This window comes from Stigmatopora nigra, chromosome 7 (genome assembly GCF_051989575.1).
Source record: "Stigmatopora nigra isolate UIUO_SnigA chromosome 7, RoL_Snig_1.1, whole genome shotgun sequence".
Lineage (NCBI taxonomy): Eukaryota > Metazoa > Chordata > Actinopteri > Syngnathiformes > Syngnathidae > Stigmatopora > Stigmatopora nigra.
This window is the reverse complement of record NC_135514.1, coordinates 3992791-4017635: the sequence shown is the minus strand read 5'-3', so window position 1 is coordinate 4017635 and position 24845 is coordinate 3992791. Positions and strand designations below refer to the sequence as shown.

The 24845-nt window shown below is 37.0% G+C and overlaps 1 protein-coding gene across 1 annotated transcript in view; it reads right to left on the bottom strand.

The window, feature by feature from the left end:
- LOC144199946 (nuclear factor of activated T-cells, cytoplasmic 1-like) overlaps nt 1-24845 on the bottom strand; it is a 51261-nt gene that overhangs the window by 10660 nt on the left and 15756 nt on the right. Inside the window, exons 6-9 of the mRNA XM_077721850.1 lie at nt 22608-22748; nt 14882-14937; nt 13285-13417; nt 6887-7543 (exon numbers count right to left, since the gene is read on the bottom strand). Coding sequence (XP_077577976.1) covers nt 6887-7543; nt 13285-13417; nt 14882-14937; nt 22608-22748 — 987 coding nt within the window. The remainder of the gene's footprint in view (nt 1-6886; nt 7544-13284; nt 13418-14881; nt 14938-22607; nt 22749-24845) is intronic.

The window sequence follows — 24845 nt, the reverse complement described above, 5'->3', positions numbered from 1 at the left end:
CAAGATGTCAAGCAACTTTCTTCCACCTCAGTTTTTCCCCTCTTTCTCTCTGTCTGCCTGACTGTGTCTATGTCTCACGTCTTCATATGGCTGACCTGCTTCTCCTCATGCGCTGTGACTATTCCTAGACGTGAGGAGATGATGAAATTCCTCTGACCCTAAATTTTCCAGATTCCTACATTTAATTTCGGCCTGTCAGCACAATGAGTTTTAACATTTAAAATGGTTCAAACTTATGAAACTGATTTTGGAAAGTTTGTAAAAGGAAAGCATGATCTAAAAAATGTTTTCACAGTTCCCTTTTGTGTTTACCTGTCAATTTAAATGTTGACAGGGTGCTTAAAATACGGTAACATTTAAACTGTGTTTGTAATTTTTTTTCAGTCTTCTGTGAAACATTTTATCAGAGAATTGGATTTGAGATATAGGAATTGCACTTGGAGAAGTAGCAGCCCTCACCTATGCTTTCAACATGCAGCTTAGACTACTAAAAGGAAGATAAGTTTTTGTATTTTTAAGATATAAAACAGTGGTTCTTTGAGATCTAAAAAGAATGGTAGAAGATTTGACTAGCTGGTGACTCAACTCAACAGCTATGTGACTTGATGTGACTTAGGTTGGCTTGACCCAACTCGAGTTAATTCGACATAACCTTGTGACACAGCTCAACTTGACAGAATTGTTCTTGTGGATCTCTGAGTTCATCTCAATGTCCTGGGACATGCAATGACTTTTCCATTCCATATTTTCATTATCATCATTATCATATGATTCATTAAAAGCCAATGCATGGTTCCTGTTATTTTGCAGTATTTGTGGCTTTTCCAGCAAGATCTCTAGTGGTAGAGTATGCTTCTAATAACAAATAAAGTATTTTAGTCACTGTCATAGGGATTCGAAGAGGGTAGCACTGGACCTACCACAAAAAAAATGTTCGGTTTATTTATGTACATACATAAATCAGGTACAGATAAGAAACTTAAAGAGGTCTTAGTAAAGTAAATACACTCCATGATCATCCTGTCAATGAAATCAACCACACTGACACATGTCATTTTCGCAGTTAGTAGCTTCTTGATCACAGATACTTTGTACACATTTGCACATCTAAGCCAAGCCACAGACCATGTCTGAGTTCTGACCCGCTACGATCTGTGTGTCTCTGTGGCTTTTCAACTTGTGTTCCCTCAACCTCAGAATGTGAGCCACGTAAACCAACCCTCTAAACGCTGTGTCAGGAGAAAGTGTATGCGATACGTCATGCGTGATTAACTTAAGAAACAGAGCTTCAAATATTTTGTGCGGCTTGAATTGACGGCGTTCTTGAGTGTTCTCCAATTGTACTTTCAAACACTATATCATTCTCTATCCAAAGTGTGCTGCTGCCTTTCTTCACAGCTTGGGTGAACTTTACTAAATAAGTCACACTTTTCTCCCACAAGTCGCAAGTCTGTCAAAGTGATAACTTTTTCCCCCCTCAGAATAATCACTAGTAGATCAGGATCTAGGAATCACACAATTTAGTTTCACATCCTAGACTAATGCTAAAATCAATTTATTCCGATAATTTTAGATGTTTTTTTTTCCAAGCAGACATTCTTTGTCAGTGACTGTGGATATTATGACAGAGCAAGTAAAACCAGACCAGATCCTCTGGTTCCTCTGCCAGGGTTGTGGTGCACACGCAGGCAAAAGCAAGCCAGCACAAATGGCCAATGAATGGATACTCTTCCCATTAATCTTTATGCATCTGATCAGGACTAAATGTTCCAAGTAATAAAAATTCATAATACTATGTGCAACGTGACACCATTGCCTCATTCACATGTAAACACTTAGACCCAGTCACTAGGTGAACATGCACAATTCTTACAATAGTGTCAAATATTTGGTACAAAAACGAAAGCTGACTTCAGGAATTTAGTGGCCCTTAAAGGCTGGTGGTGATGAATGGTATAACAAGAGAAAGTGGGTAATCTTAATGCCTTTCACTACACTTAATTGACATGGTGGCCCAACTCAACAGCACATAACTCTATAATATGAAGTTTACAACGTATGCAATTTCTCTGATTAACTACTTAATGCTCCAAACATTGTTTCATTGTTTTTTTACAATGTTATTGCAGAAGACTGGGTGAAAATTAGACTCATCCTGTCACTTAGTAGGAACTCAAGTCAGACTGGATCCAACTGAGTGAACCAATACACCATCATTGTCCATGGCGTAACATATATTGTTTCAACTAAAGTTTACTATTATAAAGATAATATGCTTAGATACATACATTAACCCTCTGCAATTAAAGAGCCTATCTTAGGGCGACAAGTACACTACAAACTTCACTTTTCACCCACAACAACACTTCTACTTTAAACTTCAATATTTAAGTCTGCCAGGAAAACAGTAATTTAATGAGAAGGCATCAATAATAACAATAGTAGAATATAAGCATCCTGTTTGTGGTCATTAATAATAAAAAAGCCATCACCATTCTCTGCTGCCTGTCAATATCACTTTGTCTAGAAGGCTGTGTTCTTGGCACTGCACTTAAGCACTGACTTTTTTTGACTTATCTGGTCTTGACCTTCATAAAAGGGAACAACGGTTAAAGGTTGGGGGTCTTTTGTAGACCTTGCTGACTCCACTACTTAGAGATACAGGAAGTAAAAAAAATAAAAAAACGGCATTCAAGGAATTTAACTTTAGTCCTTCCCATTGGCCACTTCCAACCTTGAATTTAATATACACCCTTCCTCCTAAACCCCTCTTTTCAGTCCCCCCTTCTGATCCTAAATCCAGCTTTGCGGCACACTCCAATGTTATCGACTCAGCATGTTTTCAGCGTGGTGTGGACGCACTCTCAATCATCATTAAGGGTTTTGGAGAGTCCTGGGGTCTGGGAAGGCATCCAGAATGTGTAAAATTTTCCATGAGGAAAGCCTTCAGTTGCTTTCAAAATCATCAGCAGTAGACGGAGATCCTCTACAAGAATAGAATGCCCCTTTTTGTTCCCTTACGGAAGGAGATTTGACAACATTTTGATTTTCAAGTAGAGAAAACAACCCTAGTCAAGTTTCAAATGCAAGAACCTTGAATTAAAGAGGAAACAATCACAAGCAAAACTACCCTAAAAAGCAAAGAAATCAGAGCACATATGTTAACTGTCAGAAACTGACTCAGGCTGCTATGGATTTTTTTTTGTTTTGGAGAATAAGGGTCCTCTGTGTCCTAGAGAGGCAGCTGGTACAAATCTAACTCTCTGATTAGTACTACTGTGCTGCATTCATCTACATTGTATGATATCGCCAATCACTACACCTTAACTAACCCTAATATGAAAAGTCACAATGCAATAGTCTCACAGAACCAAATGCTTCTTTGCCCTGTTGAAGGTTTGCTATACACAGGCATATATCCTCCATACTGCTTTTGAATACTTTAAAATTAAATTCATTCATTTTCTGAACTGCTTATGCTTACAAGGGTTGCAGGGGTGCTTGAGCATATCCCAGCTAACTACGGGTACCGGAACAATCGATTCAGGCACAAGGAGACGGACAACCATTCACGCGATGATACTCCGGGCCGGGTTCTGATGTCTATAAAGCTCCGGTATTTGTATTTAATCAATTAAATGCTGTTTTTGGCTGGATTTTACACAATTTTTGGGCAATGTTTGCCGGTACGCCATTGACGTTCATCGCTATCTTTTGTCGCGTAAAATGCATTTCCTGTTCAGTCAATAATTCCATGGCCAAAATGTATATCTTATTTGAACAGAAATTGTCAAGTAGAAATTTTGGATTTCTACAATTCATTGTTTTCCTGGATTCATTTTTATGTTAAATTTCATGGAATCCACAATGCACTGTTTAACACAGGTTTAATTTAATACACCATCATTATCTTCTTTTGTTGGAGGCAATTCTCATCTAGAGGCAATAACACGTGAACCAGCATTGGGGGTATCATATTCAACCTGCTCACAACAACATGCAAAAGTAAACAAACCTCCTATCAGGTTTGAACTGTTATTATTGCAGTCATGGGGTCTAAAGCTTAGACTCTCTCCATCCCAACAGTGTTCCTTGTGGTACAGTAGCTCACTGTTGATAAGTTGAGTGATTTCTCAAATGCTGTATAAAATCTAGGCCAGGCCAGTGAGACACATTTCCTTGGCCTGATGAGAGTTGGAGGCCTAAGCATTGAAGCGTGGGAGGCGCTGAACTCTTGGGGAAGATCAAGTGTGCGCCCATAGACTCCAAATCACCAGCCCCCAATTTCTGAGGAGCAACACAATGCTACATCCCTGGCGTTAAATCACTACTGCTGAGGTGAGGTCATCCGCCTGTCTTCCGCTCTAATGGAGAGCTCAGCTCACTTTTGCTAAGCGGTAATGCATAGAGAAGGGGAGCAGCAGGCACTGTGAGCTACCTTCCAATCTTATTTATTGTAACTTAGGACTCATTTGAGGAGTTTGAAAAGAGAGCTGGGAGCGGCAGATGCCTTTGGAGTATGCTGTTACCACCGCATACTTACCAAGACTCCAGGAGCTCACCGCAGAATGCATGAGCATATGACAGGTGATGCAAATCGGTAGTATATTGAGGTCTTCTATGTGGCGTCTACGCTGTCCTTGGTCAATCAATACACATTCCTCTGCGTTCCTAATGCAAGTGTAATCACTGATAGAATACATTTGGCCACTGACTGAAGAAAAATTGAGCCCACTAAGTGACAATGGATGGAGTAAAAGGGAAGGAAAACTTGGTTACCCATTTCAACATGGCAATTCAATGGCTTTCTAGCACATCTTATTTACTGTACATTTGTGTAAAAGGACACCTACACAAAATCAAAAATAAAGCTGCAGTTTCACCTAATTTAATTAGATGAAATGAGAGATTCAGTAGGCTATGTCGGGGGGCTAGCGGTACGAAGTCCTAAATTGATACAGTTAAAATGAGACAAAACCAATTTTGGACACTTTTCTTAAATTAAATCTCAGATTTGATATATTGATCTAGTTCATTCATTGCATGGACATCTCTTGACAACCGTTCCTCATTCAATATTTGTGTTCTCATCTCATTTTTTTAACTGCTTTATCCTCACTAGAGTCGTGGGATTGCCAAACACTCACCCGCCAGGCCAAAATATTTGCGTTATAAAACTAATTAAGTTCAAATGGACTCAAAGTTAATCCCTCCAAACAAACAAAAAAATACACCATAGAGCTTTATTGATTGATTAGTTAATGATTCAAATTTATGCTCATTAACGTGTAAGATATATTTTTTAAGCAACATAGTCACCAGTATATTGGGGATGCCCAGCTGCTTACTTATGTATACCATCCCTTCCCAAATTAATTATCAAGTAGCCATTTGCCATGTAGAATTAACTACTACCTTATCATTTGACCTCAATAGCCAGACAGTTCAGACTCATCACATTTATTCACTGATTCTCCTGCTCACTGATCACTAATATCTGTGGCTAATTATTGTTAATCAGCACACCACATTGAAACTAGTAATTGTTCCAGAGAAATGTCCCAAAAAGCCTAAAGCCAGAGCAAGGTATTATTTATTTACTTATTTACATGCTGGTTGGTTTGATTTATTTAATTCTTGTCCAGCATGCCCACATTTTACATATCATTATACATTCCAATATTTAAACTGTGAGATATTTACCGCCGAATTGTGTTTGAGCTGGATTCACCAACTGAGTAGTCTGTTCCAATTTTTCAGCACTGCCATAAAAAAACACATCCACAAACAAGCATTAAGCAAACAAAGCTGATAACATCATTCTTTTTCTGCATTGCCTCTTTATGATGACAAATGGGACTCATCAACACCGGCAGATCTGCTGACAACACAACTAGAGTTCTGCAGCAACAACTCCCCATTCGCGTTCCCCTCATGCCTACCTTTCGCCTTTGTGAGTTGTTGACATATGTGTGTGCGCGCACACACATTCGAGCCTAGCAACGTTTACAGGAAAGGTGACGAGGAGAGAGTTCAATGGGGGTCTATTACAATGCTGAGGTTTGTAATAATTTCAAACTGCCAAAATCTACTGGATGTACTGTGAATACACATCATAACAACAAATGTGCCTCTGCTAACATAGATAACAGGTTGGGGACCTTTGGGAAAAGATGTGGGGTGGACACAGGAGGCAATAAACCCAGCCACATACTCCCGTGGGTGTGTCTGATCTCATTGCCAGGGGTAAACCCATGACCCTTTACATTCCCTTGATGACGACAGCTGCGTGGCCTGGATTCCAGAGGGGAAAGACGGGAAGAGAAGGCCTCTACTTCTGAGCTCCCGACATCCCTCCCAAAAAGCCAGGCGGGGGTTAGGAAACCCCTACCTATTGTTTTGCTTCCTTCATTAGATGATATGTCAACAGTTTGGTTTGCTACACGTGTGCCACTATTTTCATTCTGCTGAAACCTGGCTGACCCCAGTTTGTTTCTCTCTGATGTTTTGACAGATTGTTTCAAAATCCTTTCAATCGAATGTCGTGCTTCAAGCTAAAGCAACTACTGGATCATAAATAGTTTGACATGCTGGAGAAATCTTTCTTAACAAAAACGAAACAAATATTTTCATGATTTAGGTTTCTGCTTGAATAACGGATGTATTGTAATGAAAATCTGTAGTCTTTGTCCCATAAGTAGTTGAGAGGTAAATGAGTGTAAAAATTGGTGATATTTTATAATTAATTACATTTGAATGCAATCAATGTTCTGACTCAAAACTACTGAGGAAATAATGTACATACATATATAATAGGATAGTTGAGATGAATATTCTTCCATCTACATTGACATTGTATTTGAACCATTAATATGTTAAAACTCACCATCATCTAGGTACATCTGGTCCAGTTCTTGGGGCTCCTGTTTGACGGTGATGGCAGGTGGCCTTGAATCCTCATGTAGGAGGTTGGGTGAATTTTCTTCTGTTTGGCCCAAGGTGGTTGCTGCTTGAGCCTGACTAGGGCTGTAGGCCTGCACAAATTGACTCTCTGCAGACCCATTTGGAGTAGAAGCATGGGAGGCTGGGGAGGATGAAGGACTACTGTTGGTATAGACAGGTGGGAATACATGGGTTCCTGGACTGTTGAGGGGACTAGGACTTTCCTGAGTTTGGAGCATAGCTAGGGGTGAGCTGTGGTCAGGAGATGCTGGGTGGCTAATAATTGCCCTGCCATTTTCTTGGAAGGTTGTCACAATCTGAACTGAGGGGGCTGAATGGGTTGGACTATTTGGCAGACACTTGTTGTATGCCACAGGAGAGAGGTCGTGCAGGGTTGGGCTAGAATTGGGTGAGGATGATGGTATGGCAGCATTGAGAGAAGGGCATGGAGGGTAGCCACTGGCCAGACAGGCATCGTGATCAGACACAGGCATGAGTGGATTGAGTCTCGGATGACTGAAGTAGGACTTTGAATGCATTCCCAGCATTGAAGTCCCCAAAGAATCATATTCGTCACTGGGCTCTGTCTTTATCATCGGCACTAAGGGTTAGAAAGTAAAAGAAAAGATGGGCAAGTTAGAACTAAATGTGTGGAGGAATTTAGATGGTACAATACTTGTAAGAGGGGCGCAAAGAGAAATTAGCATGTGCACTTGTGGCATTGTTGATAATCTAAACAAACAACGAGTGTCTAGAGCTCAGTGTTTTACTGTGAAACCCTCTGTGCTCGATCATGAAAATAAGCCAAAGAATAGAGGGAATAGAAAAATGGATGAGTCATCAGAGTGGAAAACCGCAGCTGTTTCTAATAATAAGACCTATTTTCTTTGGACTCTCCACTAGCTCTGATATCCAATAAAACATTACTTTAAAGCAGAAGGTTGCTGCTGCTGTTGCTGCTGTCTAAAGAGGAACCGCAGGTCCCTTGGATTTCTCTGAACTCTAGAATCTATTGTTTTTCTTAGGACCCATTATTACTTGACCCTGATTGGGTTGTTTGTACTTTTTAAATGCGCCTAAAAATGTTGTATGTGATTTTAGGAACTTCAGGTTCCACTGAATGCTGGAGAGCCGGTGACCTCACTTGATCATGCTGTCTCTGGAACATCTAGGCACAACATTCGGCGAAGTTTCCTCAAACTTTCTGCCTGACAGACATCACATGCTTTTCTTCAATCAGTTTTTGATGTAGAGTGGACAGTACTTGACACGGTTTATTGCGGTGTTGAGCTTTCTCATTCTCTCTCAGTTACTAACAGAACCCCAGTGTAGAGTAAATTGTGAAAAAAAAGTCAGCAACCAAGACAAAGAGACCAAGAAGTCTCTTCGTTAGGAAAAAAAAGATGACAAATATGGTAGACAGGCTCTGAATCATAATATCACTCTTAATACACACTTTAAACCAATTGTTTTACTATAAACACAATTTATACAATTTATCTTAATTTATAGCTTTCGAGTATAACAGTGATTTAGTGAAACAAAGTGAACAGAGGTAAATCAAACCATGTAAAAGAAGAAAGTTTTACAATGTTTTTTTAAGGTGAAGGAAGATTTAAAAGACAGTAATCATGCCTATCTGCCTCTGGGGTCCTGAGCTGTGGTGCAGTGATAACAAAGAAGGGAGCCCATTTACGTCAGTCCTGTCTTCTTTCAGAGCCCAGGGAACAGGTTGTCTGAAGAGCATCGTAAGGTAAGTCCCATGATTCAAGGGAGTCTGCTTTCATGCCTGGGGAATAACATAACGCTCTAAGGCCACTCTACTGTCACACCATCATTTCCATTTCTCCTTTGCTCCCTATTCTCTCATTCCAATAAATGGGGAAGGTCCATGGAATGAACTGTTGGACCTTTGGTTAAATTTATAAGTAATATTAAAAGAGCATTGCAGCCATGGCAGAGTTGGTAGCTCAAGCTTTCCTGGGACACAAAGGTCAGCGGTTCAATACCAAGGTTTGGCTGTCCTCTGTCAAAATATCCTTGTGCAAGGCATTGATTTGCCCCCAAGGGGTTGACTGAGTCTTGTGGGAAGCACCACCTACTGGTGTGTGAATGACTAGGTGAAGAAGGGTTCCAAGGCTGTGACATGCTTTAGGCATGATACAAATGTGTTTTCGAATATGTTATATAAGTACTCTCCATTCACGATTGTATAGCTTATATATATAAATATATATATATATATATATATATATATATATATATATATATATATATATATATATATATATATATATATATATATATATATATATATATATATATATATATATATATATATATATATATATATATATATATATATATATATATATATATATATATATATATATATATATATATATATATATATATATATATATATATATATATATATATATATATATATATATATATATATATATATATATATATATATATATATATATATATATATATATATATATATATATATATATATATATATATATATATATATATATATATATATATATATATATATATATATATATATATATATATATATATATATATATATATATATATATATATATATATATATATATATATATATATATATATATATATATATATATATATATATATATATATATATATATATATATATATATATATATATATATATATATATATATATATATATATATATATATATATATATATATATATATATATATATATATATATATATATATATATATATATATATATATATATATATATATATATATATATATATATATATATATATATATATATATATATATATATATATATATATATATATATATATATATATATATATATATATATATATATATATATATATATATATATATATATATATATATATATATATATATATATATATATATATATATATATATATATATATATATATATATATATATATATATATATATATATATATATATATATATATATATATATATATATATATATGTGTGTGTGTGGTAATTTGCATTTAATCGCAATGTCTAACCAGACAAGTGCCATACAATGTGTCAAGTTAGATATAAACCTAACAGCGCTCGCTAAAGCCAAATGCATATATGTTGGTCTCCTTTTCACTTTATATGAGAGCTAAAAAAATAGATTCAAAATCAACTTCATCTGTCTTCTATTCCCACTCCTTTTGTGTTATGCCCAAAACAGCTTATGCTTTGCACATGTTTTCACCCCACTTTTTCTTTTGGTTTTAATGGATCTTATATGTTAAAATCCAAACTACTGGGAACCACAATACATTTTTGCTCTACCAGATTACAAGTAGCGGTTGGTGTGATGAGTGTGATCAACAAAAAAATCATTGTTTTTTTGCATATTTGCTGAATTAATAGATTGAACCACATTGCGTCTATTTGGTTCATCCAAGTTCAAGGCACACAGATGGTACTTGTCTCTTCCATTCACTGCACTATAATTATTGATATCACGAAAAAACCTGATTGCAAATGGTTAGACAAATGCACACAAGATTATTAAAGTATTCAGTGCACCCGGTGTCCCTGTATATGTCTGAAAACATGCTTATGTTTACTGTCCTTTTACTCTAAACACTTATACAGAGAAAACAGTGCACACATTTGTGTAAAGAATAGTTTGATATTACAAAGGCATGTCCAAACAGACTGTAAAAATAAATGGTTACTGGGAAGCTCATTGTCTGGTCATTGCCAGCCGTTTTTGGCATTGGCTCTCCAGTGTGGTTGGTAAAACTGGTTCTTATTTAAGGATCAACACGTCATGTCTCACGCAAAAATTATTGGAAGAGCTATTGGAAAAAGTTAATCCCCTAAGTAACAGTACATGAGACACTTGGAATAAAAGTCATTGGCCATAATATGAAATGTGCCTTCACATTCAAATGGGGGAGAAAAAAAAGAGATTATTATTGTTCATTATGTTTTTTTTATATTCTTTTTGTGAGATTCATTACTATAGTGAATAGTCCCTGTATTGTTTTATGCAGAAATCAAAGTAGTCTGTGGAATACAGTGTAAATTGGAGAATATTACTATTGACCTATTATTGGTTTTCTTTAAATTAATCACGTTCTATAGTTAAATCGCACCCGCTTTCTTTCTCAAACCCATTGTTTGATTAAATATTCTGCACTTACTGTAATGTAAATAACTCTGGCTAAGGCCAGATCGGTTAGCTCGTCGGCTCACGGTTCTGAGATCAACGGTTCAATCTATGATGGGTTTCGACCATATTATGTGCAGTTTGAATGTGTGGGCTTTCTTCAGGTATCCTTGATTCCTCTCACATCTCAAAAACGTACATGGTAAGGCTGGTCTAACACTCTAAATTGTTATTTTGTAAGAGTATGAACGTGAAAGGTTGTTTGCCTCATTGTGTCCTTCAATTAATTCAAGGTTTCCCTTATGTACTGCCCTAAATCGGCTTATTCTAGTGGAAAATGAATTATCTTTCATTCATTTGTGGGGAAAAAAAACTATTTTGAGGTTCTCTGCAGAATCTTGCTCTCCATGAAATTATTTTTTTTCCATAGCATATTTTTAGGGGTTCTAATTTTATATTTCTACTTTATATTTTTAGAGGCACATTTTCATGCAACAAATGGCCAAAGTCATTTTTTAAGGTGAAGAACACCCAGTTAATATATTTACATATACAATATTTTTAAGGGGCAGAAGCATTAACACAATTAATACATATTGTAGATGAAAAACTTCTTTAAATACATAAAAGAGCACTGTGAGATGTTCAAATGTAATCGCATAAAAATCTGTCATGGCCAAACAAGACGTCACAACTAGAATGGGGAGGAAAAAATAGTTTCACTTGCGTCTATACCGCAGAGGTGTTTTCTTTATTGTTCCACTCTTTCAAACATTTATTTTTAGGAGGGGCTAAAACATGCGTGTGGATGTATGCATAAGTATTCTTTTAAGCCTAACCCTAGTTTATGGCTACAAAGTCATTTCTTTTCCGATATGTTTTTGAATGACTTGCATATCTAAAACAAGAGTATCATCAAATTGCTCGCTATTGATGGGCTCAGCACCAACACATATTGCTCTGCATCAACACCACACAGATAATTATGGTCTATTGGCCCTACCTGTGTGGTCTACCCTGCACTTGTGGTGTGGTTGACTTGGCAGCAAAAGAGAGCACTTTTAATTAGACAGGAAATCTATTAGGATGTGTAGTGAAGACTGATAAGACCTGTTTCAAGGCGGTACATTATATTACTATCAAACAAATATACTAAATAAGGCCATAGTTTGTCTGCCTTGAACTGGCTGAATTATCCACAATGCACTTATAAATCAGACAATCAGTGATCTCCTAAAACAGATGTCCCTTGCCTTGCTCTCAGAACTTTGTCCAAAATGTTTCTTATCTCCTCCGTGCATAAACAGATCAGCTAATATTTTGAGACAACACATCTTATTAAAAGCTGCATACTTGCAGCACAGTGCATGCAGCCTGACAACACTAGAGCCATTAAATGCAGATTAATGAGAGCTTTTTGCTGTACAAAATTGAGTTGCAAGTAGAAAATTTGCAATCCAAAGCAAGTCTTCCTTTCAACCAACATTCAAAACCAGAACGACCAGACTGGAATAGGTCCCTCTAGCCACATGTTTCAGTGTTATAAGACAGACAGAAAATTGTTTTTTAAAAGTGGAAAATTCAGACAAACACATTAAAAAAAGGTCTTATTAACAAGTATTATCTACAGGCTGGTACTTCACCTGTGTACATTGGTCAGTTCTGTAAATACAGAATCTAATCTAGAAGTAGAAGAAAGTTTTACACTTTTTCAATCCATTCTTTAAATTCCAATGTGAGGGCCATCTATGAAAAGTGAGAGAAGTATCCATGAATTTTCAGGTTGCAACATGAATGACAGAGTAAAGCACTGCAAGTGTGAATGTATATATGTCAGTGTGTCTTGGTGGGTGTGTTGGTGAACCAGGCAGGTATTGTGTGATGTGGGGGTGCAACGGTGAGGTCGCGGGGGGATTGGGTTCTCTACATCAACAGTGCTCCAAGGCTCTGTCACTCAGCAAGTACACCTCATCACTGAGGAACGTCGGCTGACTGTAGAATAAACACACCTCACACACCCGCAGGCTACCATGTGCTGCCCAGCATTTATAATAAGAAAAATAGCCCCCATAAAGCACGTAAATTGTGTTTGAGCTGTAGTAAAACTATAAGACACTAGAGAACAATAATGTAGATAATTTGAATGATTACCATTGGGAGGAAGGTAGGAAAAGTTTTGGTACTGGCTCCTCTTTCTCTTGCCATTGCACACGTAGAAGTTTACCTGCAACGGGCTGGATATTCTCTGGTTTCGGTATGGCGGGATCTCTACAAAAAGGGAATTCTGAAACAAAAACATTTTTTTTACCCTTTTGAAACAGTCAGACAGACACATAAATGATCCGAAGCAGCAGAGGCCATAAGGTTTGTCCAGTGGTATATTGGTGTCTGACAAACCCGAGGGTTTTAGATTAATTCCCATTTAGAGGAGATGGCAAACAAGTTAGACTCAAAGAGTCAACATTTTAAACTGTGAGAGTCAAAAAGCCACACCTTCCATCAGAATCACCAAAAAAACCTGGCAAATTATTTTTTAAATATAATTTCTTGTTTGATTTTTATGGGCCCTGATGAATTTGAGTTTTTTCTAAAAGAATAAAATTAAGAGAAACATGAAATGGGTCAAAGAACCAGTATCTACAAAATACGATAAGAAGCAAAGAGATTCATTTTGGCCAGGAGTTGCGTGTTTGCCCTGCTATATCACATAACTAAACAAATATTGTCTAGTCCTTTTTTTGCAGACTCTTTTCTATTTTTCATTTGACACAGAAACAAGGATAAAAAAATGTCTTCTAGGTATTTGTGTCTAATTATTTAGCTGTCACTCTGGTTGGGATCTAAACAGGACTGAACAGTCCACTGTGACTGAGAGCAGGTTTACATTGGCCATAGCTGTGACCAAAAACGGTGGGTGGGACAGGGGTCTGCCGTCCAGATGATTACAAGGAAAATATGCAGGTGGTAGAGTGAGTGTGAACGCGTGCACGTGTGTCTGTGTTTGCTAAGTTTTCCCTCATCTTCCCTCACAGTGAACGTTAGCACACTTCCAAAGCCAATAAAAGTAAATGCAGGTCGGCAGTCTGGAGTGCATTAAGGCAGTCTTGTGACATAAGAAAAGAATTCCAGTGCTCTCTTGCTTTCTTTCCCTACTGTGGTATTTGCATTTCATTGGCCTCACGTCTCAAAACTACTGCTCGTTATATTATTATTATTTTTAACCATATATATATAGTAGAGATAAAATAAATTAGCGGTTCCAAATACACTGTGATCACTCTCAAGAATTCTTAAATCTCAGTGCATTTTAAAATAATAATTTGAAACAATATGTACCATAACTGAGGTCTCATACTGTCACCCAGCATTAATCATCAGAATCTGCAGGTTTAAGTGGAGAGCTAATGTTTGGCACACATTTTCCAGGTTTTTTTTTCTTTTAATGTGAACTGTGTCTGGGTATGTAGGAAAAGTCAGGAGGAGATTGTCTGCATGCGCTTGTTTATCATCGTGAATTTTTGTGAATCACTGATGCACAAGCAATATGGTTTTCTTATGTTGACCATGTGTTAGAGCAGGGATTGAAAATTCCATCCAGGATTGCATGGGATGATCATTAGTGCCTATGTCGCAATGCCTTAGCAAACCTTACATCATAAAAGGAGACAGATGAGGATACAGTGAGATAAGTATCGTGTGTCCTTGGAGGATATGAAAATATGAACAGTCAAATTATTAGGACACTTACAGATTTGACAGAGTCCTTGTCAACTTTGGCTTCTGTCTCCCACAGATGATGGCCATCTAAGCAACAACAAAAATAACAAAATGGGGATGTCATTAAAACCATTGTGGACTTTTCCTATAACCCCCATGGTAAGTTTGCAAGTAAATACCATTAATTTACATTTTATACAGTAGATTTATTAAGAGAATAGCTTGTGCTAAGACTTAATATGGAGAAGTGTCAATAAACAAGTTTGTTGATAAGAGGTTCTGTCATGAAAGTTTGGCAACAGGACATATTATGAAAAAAATAAATTTAAACAAATAGCTATAAAGCATCTGCCCTAGAACTGTGAAGTTGACCACGCACACCACCCAAATATTTATTTTTTATTTATGAGATACTTTTTTTCAGGAATATTTTTCCGGCAACAATTGTAGGGTTTCTGCAAAATCACTGCAACCATTCTATAATTGTTCAGCTGCAATTTGATGCTACACTTTAAGTAACAATAATGCAAGGTACCTCGTGCAATACGCATTGACCCTAGTGGTATTTTATTTTTTTTTAAATGTGACTCATTAGGGCAGAGACCAAAATCTCTCTCACACTACGCAAAGCAGCATAATTAGCAATATGTTAAAACTATTATATTTTATTATAAACGTGCATAGTAGTAGCTGTTGTGTCGAGGCATATGCCTTTGCCGCAAAAATTTTGGAAGGAAAAAAATTGTAAACGTGTTCTTCACATTATATGAGATGAAAATGCATAAAGATTGGTGAAAGGTAGTTAAAGAAAGCGAAGGAGTGAGACAAATAATTACTATGCTTTTCTTCTATCCAGGCAAGCATTGGAGAGGGAAATCTTAGAATGTAATGTCAATTCCAAAAGATATTTTCAAAATAATTTCATCTGTATCTGTCATTAACTATTTCTTGAAGTTTTATGAAGCTTACCAGGTTTTTGATGTTTACTTCAAAGACTACTTTTGGCTGTAGTAAGGAACCTTTGGAAAGGAGACTTTTGCAGTGGCATATTTCCTCTTCCCATTAACCATTTAAAGAGTTCACTTACAATTACATGATGACATTTTTTCAATGTAGGAGATTTTTAACATCTTTTTTCTGATGTTCTAAACCTTCCCCTGCATTGTTTGTGTAAATGTCATAATCAGTATGACCACACTCGCTGACATTTTAAAGTGCTTACTAGTAGTCACTTCAGTTTCCTTGACGACCCCATCATTTTCCAATAATTTTATTGTGTGAGCACTACTTCATTACTGGAACCCTTGCATTGCTCAATGTTTCTGTAATAGTGTTGTTTTTTATTGGGTGAGCCCGGAAATTGACTTTTTTTCACATAAGCATGCCATTAGGTTGATAACCAAAGAAATTTCCATTCACTATTTTTCCCCCTCGTCATCTTAAAAAAAAATACCTTTAACAATGCCTCCTTTTTGGTAAAGCATTCAGCAACACATAACGCAGCCACAAAAACATAATTTACTCTACCTTTAAATAAATGAATAATATGCGAGACAGCATCACACAGTAGTGACACCTTGTTTGACTCATTTCTAGGAGGTAATAGGCTAGAATCCAGTCTAGATTACACTAGATTACAAAAATATCACCCATGCGTTGCTTAAAGGGTTTTAAGACTTTAAGTGAATACATACAGACAGACAGTCATCACCTAATTACACATTATGTAGGGATTGGCTTCTGACTGGTACTGACTCAGTCCTTTTCAAAAAGGTTTAATATTAACAATTATTAGTAGTACTCATTGTGCCTGAATAGACAGGCTGGTGTAAAGATGGTAGTAAAAAAAAAGTAACAGTAGAAAAGTAGTAAAAGAAGTAACTCTGCAGCAATTTAATAAGTTGCACTGTGGACAATGAATGGGCATATCGGATTAATAATACTGTGTGGTAAATTACATCAGATGTTCAGGCTAACCGGAGACTGTTCCAGTATTAGTCACCATATGAAATGATCCATAATGTATTCAAAAAGGTAATCTTGATAAACCATCTAAGGTCCCTCTCTGGTCAATGGTCCGATTGAACTGTCAATGGTATCCTATCAAAAAGCTTAAGAAGAAGAGTGGTGCTTTTAGTATATTTTTATGTATATCCTGAAATAAGTTTTTTTTAAATATATTTGACCATATTCTTAAATAGTGTCAAAAGTATTTGTAATAACCTCGTCTGAAGACAAATGGCAGTCTAGACACAAATAGAGGTACAATACTTGGCACAATTTGTCAAATGTTTAGACTTGCCTCAGGTAGCCAGACTCAACTGTCTGTGTTCTATTAAAAGGTGTGAGACATAATTTATTTTTGGATTTTGATCATGACAAAGAGTACTTGACGGGTTTTGTAATGAACTTTAGTTTCTTGGATACACAGTATTTCTACCGCACGGATTTTTCTGAGCTTTGGCCGTAAACTGCAGCAGCCTGAACCAAATGTCGAGAAGAGTAGAATTTTGTCTGCCTGTGGCTGAGTCTCTGTGAGACTGCTCAACTCTGGGCAATGCTCCAGTCCAACCAGATGTAAAAACTATCCAGTTCACAAGGGAATTCCCTTCACTACACCCACCCCCCTCTGAGTCAGGGTGTAGGATTACCCCATCTCTCTATCTCGTCTGTCTGTCTATCTGTTTTACCTGCTGCTAACAATCATTCCATCCAGGAAAAGCAGGGCAAGCCACAACACACATTATACGAGGTGTGCCTGGTATTCCTTCATACTTCACCATTTAAAAAGAATCTTAAGATTTATAGTTTATTATAATATTATATATTGTAATCTTATTTTCTTATTTTCTATTTTGTTTAAGATCATAGCCTCATACCCATGAAGCATAACTTTGCAGTTTTAATTCATTGAAAGTAAATCAGTATATATACATTGCCAAATCAAAACAGAACCTGTCTCATGTTACTTGACACGTGAAGGAGGTCTAGAGCAGAAGAAACAAAAATCATCCTTAAGGAAAAGAGATTTTACAGAAAATCCAATTCAAAAATTAAGGTAAATTAGCATGTAGGCAAAGGGCAAAATCCAAAGGTCAGACAATCGCAAACTGCCACTGACAAACCAGTACTATATAACAATGCTATAGTAGTTTTCCAGAGTGTTACAGGAAAAAATATGTTGGTTTATGGTTCAATTTAAAAAAGTAGGTACACAGTTATAAATGGCTCGCTAAGTTTGGGTATTGAATTTCTTCAAATCTAAAAATCATATATTTTAATAAAATGACATCAATGTTTGGGGTAAATTGGTTTGCAGAATTTTATTACAAGAAGTAGAACAAGCTAAACACAACAACAGTGTCATCATAGAGTCCGCGTCACTGCAGATGCCTGTTGATCACCCGCTCCATTCTTTCCTCACTCGTGAACAAGACCCAAGATACTTAAACTCCTCCACTTGGGGAAGGACCTCATCTCTAACCCAGAGGGGACATGCCACCTTTTTCCATCTGATGACCATGGTCTCAGATTTCTTTACACGTCCAGTGAGAGTTGGATATCACGGCTTGATGAAGCCAACAGAACCAGATCATCATCTGCAAAAAGCAAGAATGCAATACTGAGGGAACCAAAATGGACCTCCTCAATGCCATAGCTGCATCTAGATATTCCGTCCAAAAAAGTGATGAACAGAATTGCTGACATAGAGCAGCCCTGGTGGGGTACTAACCCCACTGGAATCTCCAAAACCCAAACTGTGCGTAGAGGTGAGCCCAACTATATCAAGCCATGATTTCTAAACCTCACGAACTAGCTCAGGGTCCTTCTCAACCAAAGTGGTGACATTCCACATCCCAAGAGCCAGTTTCTGCAGCCAGGGTTCAGACCAACAAGCTCAACTGCCGTTGCACCCGGCCAATTTGGCCCCTCTCACAGGTGGTGAGCCTGTGGGAAGGTCGAGCCTACGTAGCCTCTTTGGGCTGGGCCCGACCGGGCCCCATGGGTGTAGGCCCGGGCACCAGGCGCTCTCCCTCATGTTCCTTCTCCAGGCCTGGCTCGAGAGGGGGGACCCGGTGACCCGTTTTTGGGCAAGGGAAAACAAAGTTTGAAGGTCTCATTCATCATCAGAGGTCTTATGAGTCATGCTTTGTCTGGCCCCTCACGCCAGACCAGTTGGCCATGGGTTGCCTGACCAGGGGTCCAACACCCTGACAACATAGCTCCAAGGATCATTGGGCCACACACTACCACCGAAATAAGGTGACTGATTGGAGGGCAACAATCATAGACTCTTGGATGAATGGGTTTTAAGGACAGTTCATATGAAATGTAACACTATAAGCTCAATGTGGATGATTTGTGTAAGTAGGGCCAATCAAACATGCGTCCTTTATTTGTGGTACATTTACAGAATGGAACAGCAATTCTGACCATCAAAGGTGATTACTTTCACCATAAGGGTGAAGGTGCTTATTCATGTTCAGTTTTTTCAAAGCTTAACTGTACATGCATTGGAAGCAGAGTATGTTCCACTTTATGTTGAATTATGTTATTTAAGAGCAAGTATTGGGTGCAGTTAGTAACAAACTTTATAAAACACAATATATAGAATAAACTTAGACATTTAATGATTACAATTGGATTACTTAGTTTTCATTACACTGCTTTAATAGTTTTCAAAAGCAAAACTCAAAAACACTTCAATTATATGAACTTTGTGTGAGCTTTTGTCTTATTGCCAAAATACATTTTCACTATATATTTGAAATGTAAGTACGTGACTCATAATTGGTACAGTAGTTAAAAAACATTAAGATTACATGCCATGTGTTTTGCACATGCCAGTAGCGCGAAAAAAGCCCACATACACGCACCTACACAGACATGAATGCTAACTTTTTGTCAAAGAATACACAAAAAGTGTAAACAACTGGGTACAGCTCCTTGTACAGTCCCAAAAATCAAAAGGGGACTTATTAGGCCTCACGAAAGAAAAAATATTAAATATTTGCAATTAATTAGTTGTGATTGTTGGTATTTTTCTTTTGAATGTCGTTGACCTATAAATAGTACCTTTTTTATATACCAAGATTCACTTTCATACCAGGGTGACTTAGAAGTATTGGGATTTTATTGTGCATTGCAAAGATACGAGTTACCCTGTAATGATGACGGGAAAGCACCCAGTGAATTTTTTCAAGTGTTTCTTCCATGTTTTACAGTGGATACAATGTTCCCATTTTTTTGTGGGGGGCATTTTGACTGAACACGACACTGACATAATTATTGGTAGCCTAAACTTATGTCAAAAAAAGAAAACCTGCAATGGTGACTAAAATGCTGTATTTTGAAAGTGATGTAATTGGCCAAAATACATAATAACAATCTAAAAAGCTTGACTACGTAGGACTGTACTGATGAGACATAAGTGGGGTTGTTTGGCTTGTCACAAAATTGCTGCATTCACACGAAAAAAATACAGCATACAAAGAACACTGGATCCACTCATAAGTGGGGCGGGTACAGTTATATTCGGTGACTTATTTTCTGAAATTGTCTCAGAATGATGTTGATAATGGCTAACATAAAAAGAAATCTGAATAGTTTTAAAGTTTTAAAGACAAAAAAAATCTCAGACCAGACCTCAGTGACCTTGTATAAACAAACCTATAGTGTGGAATGGGCTGAAATAGAAAAAAAATATAGATTTTGGACCAATTCGGTAGTTGTTTTTCCATCGCATATTTTAATTATTATTAATGTTGACATATGAATGCTTTTCTTTCTTTAAAGGAAGGATGCCAACACTTTTCCATGCATTTATATATATATATATATATATATATATATATATATATATATATATATATATATATATATATATATATATATATATATATATATATATATATATATATATATATATATATATATATATATATATATATATATATATATATATATATATATATATATATATATATATATATATATATATATATATATATATATATATATATATATATATATATATATATATATGAAATGTGTTTGTAATGGGCTTTTGACTTTGGAGACCCTGCAAGAGGTAAGTCATAAAGGTTATATAAACAGACTAAGCACCAGTCAGGCAACCTCACTCTTCCTACTGTTAGACACCAAGACGGTGGAAAGTGTGCGAGTGAAATGTTGATGGCGAGCAAGGGTTTAGCAGTGCAGAGCTGAACATTTTTTAATGTCTTTACCTGATATTAAGGACAGGGGTAAGAAAAATATGAGGATAAAGTATAGGGTTGTTTGTGAAAAGAGAGTCAGAAAGGAAACAGTGCACTGAGAGAGGAAGAGAAATTGTGGTTGAAGGAAGGAAAATACATCCTACACGAGGTCATACATCTCATATGGCATGAGGGGTTAGACAAAGGTACTCTGGGGGAACCCCCTTCATGACTAAGTTAAAGGCAGAAAAAGGAAGAGCTTAATTTGAGCAAGCTAATCCACTTCCTCTTCCTCCACATTTATCACACTCTCTGTGCTCTGTGGTGCTTTGACATTTTAGACATGATTTCATTTTCTATTAGGTATTGTTATAAAACAGGGGTGGGCAAACCGGTCCTCGAGGGCCGCTTTGGGTTCAGGTTTTTGTTGCAACCGATTCAGCAAAGACACTTTAACCAATGACATTTTTCAGAAAACAAAAACCACCTTGACTGCAATCCGCTGATTGCACTTGTAAAACACCAGATTGGTGAAAAAGGTGTCCTTTTTATGGGTTGGAATGAAAACCTGCACCCAACGCCCTTTGTGGAATAGTCTGCCCACCCCTGTTATAAAATGACTAGACTGTGAAACAAAAGTGGGTTTTTCCCTTTGGTGATTTCTCCATTTTAATTTTAGAATGAAGTTTTGTAACTTGTTCAAAGAGGAACGAAAAAATCTAAATCAGTCAAGACCTAATATCTAATAGCCCTTGAAAAGTTAAGAATTAAAATGTATTTTCTTGATGCACACACAAAAACAAAAAAACAAAGATATTTTAAAAGTGGTGATTTCCTGTCGCTGTGCTTGGTACCCATAAAAAATATTGCAATTAAGTAGTTGAGGCTTACGGTATTTAATAATTCAAAGTCAATGATAACCATCAATTTAAAAAGCATTGAGATTTACATTTAAATTTGAATTATTTTATTTGTATTCACCCCCTTTCCTTTCTTGTAACCATTTTTGTCTGGTGGTACTTCATTTGAATGGCCAATGAAGGAAATGCATGTCAAGTATTGTTTTTTATTTGCTTTCAACACAAAATTTAAAATGTTTTGGTCAAACCTGACACATTATCTCGAAGAAGAAAGTGTAGTGTTGACAGTCGTTAACATTTAGACAAGTAGGTTGAGAAAGTAAAAGGCAAAAATAAATGAAGAGGGTAAATTTTGCTTCTCTTGGCATAAGACAGACTTTGACAAAAAGAGGCGTTGATTTTGGCCGACATATGATGGTATTCATTCATTAAATTGTAAGAAGTGCCAGTGAACTGTCTATTTAAACTAGAACATGTAAATAGGATTTATTTAAAAATAGAGTGGCCAAATACACACCACATGGTGCTTGATGGCAAGACCTCCAGTATTTTGAACTGTGGAATTGGATAAATTGGATATATTGGGAATCCCAGTGAAGGGAAAGTAAAGAGGGCACATATGATGATTTGTTATTTACTCTGAGATATGGTGAGTATACATTATGTCATTGCAACTCACCCTGAGCCTTTTCTACGAACACCACCTTTGAGTCAGGAAGGAAATTGAGACCACTCAGGACCATCATTTTGCCTCCAGTTGCAGGGTAACTGTCCATACTCTGCTTCTCCACCAAAGGAAGTTCCTGCGCTGAGCGCTGGGCTGTAAGTAGGGTAAAGGCACATAATATTTAAATGTGGCACTTTTTCAAATCAGAAACAAAAAAATGGACAAAAGTAATATAAAAAAATGATATGAAAAAAAAAATATATATATATTATCATATTTTTTTTTTTACTTTTTGTTCATAAGAAAAAATATATATGTATATATATAGATATATTTTCTTTTAAATATTATTATTTTTTTACCTCAATTTACCATACACACTGTCATCATCTACTAAAAGTGTGTCTTTTGCCAGGTTTCTGTGAAAATGATGCAGAGGTCTATCTGGTTGTCAACGTGTCATAGTTTAATCTTGTCTTCTTGGCGATGGAGCTAACATTTGCAAGAAAGATGTTTGGAACCGCTAGTTTATTTGCCTCACTCCGATGCCGGTTCATTTGTCCCATTTCAAGCGACTCTCACAGCGGTGTTATAGCGTTCCTCTAGGCCCATTTTGTCAGATCCCCCCTGAGAACCTTGAGTCAAAACCTTCCAAGGTACAGCCAGTCAAGTGTTGTTTAAGATTGATGAATTCAGATCCTGAGTAAGGGCATATGCACACTTGCCCTTTTTGGTCCGGACCAAAACTAAAAAGTTGATGGTGCGCACCTTTGGGCTGATGTGAATACACAATAGTGAACTATGGTGCGCAGCCAACAACTGGTCCGAGACCTCGCCAGCACGGTGGTCTCGATTGCTTCCAAAGCTGTAATCACACAGCTCTTTGCACATAAAAGGCTTCCGTAGCCGCAGACATTTATAAAAGGTTGTTTGGTTAGAGATATGTCGGCTAACATGATTCAAGGTTCAACAGTGATGAGGAGACGTAATGTTGTCTGTATATTTACACGTAAAATCTCATCTCATCTCATTTTCTGAACCGCTTTATCCTCATTAAGGTTGCAGGGGGTGCTGAACCCTATCCCAGCTGACTTCGGGCCAGAGGTGGGGGACATTCTGAATAGGTGGCCAGCCAATCGCAGGGCACAAGGAGACGGACAACTATTCACTCTCACACTAATACCTGAGGCAATTTATTGCGTCCAATCAGCCTACCATGCATGTCTTTGGAATGTGGGAGGAAACCAGAGTTCCAGGAGAAAACCCAGGCAGGCCTGGAGAGAACATGCAAACTCCACACAGGTTGACCGACCTGGATTTGAACCCAGGACCCCCACTGTGAGGTTGACGCGGTAACCACTCAGCCGCTGGGCCGCCTACATGTCAAATCAACATTGCATTACCCACTGATTCGCCAACTGTCCCACAAATGTTTCTAGTTAGATGAACTATATCAATATGAGCAACAACATTTGCCAGCTGGAGTTCTGCGATTGTTTACTTCTGAAGTTTACCATTTGATAACGATTGAATGATGTTCGCACATGCATATGTTTCTTATCAAATCCTGTGTCTCTTGTAAACATTCATTCTTTCATTTTCTGTACTGCTAACCCTCACAAGGATCATAGTTGGGAGAAACGCTTAATTGGTTGCCAGCCAATGGCAGGGCACATGGAGACATACGACCATTCACGCTCACACTCATACCTAGGAGCAACTAAGAGTGTTTATCCAGCCTATGATGCATTTTTTGGGGATGTGGGAGGAAACCAGAGTACCTGATAAATGTCCACAAGGGAGAAAACATGCAAACTTCACATGGGAAGATCAGAAACTGCAGGGGATTGAACCCTTCACTCAGAATTGTGAGGTGGACATGCTAACCACACTGCCAGGGGAACACCTCTTGTAAAAATTGCAATGTGAAAAGTAACTTCACCAAAAAGTCCGACACAAACATATCTTTTGCGAACCAAAGAAAGCGAACAATGGACATTCCCGGTGTGAATACAGTATTTTTTAGTGTGTCTACACGCTCTGTATATACAGTATGCTTTGAAACATAAACTATAAATTGAGTCACACAGCCTAGATATATCTGCCATCATGTATAAATTTGTTACGTTTCAAATTGCTTTGACGATTGCAAACATAGTGGGCGCAGATGGTCCAGAAAATAGGCATTTCTTTAATTTAAACATTTGATTCCTCAACTTAAGCAAAGTGTAAGATATATTAAAGATTGCA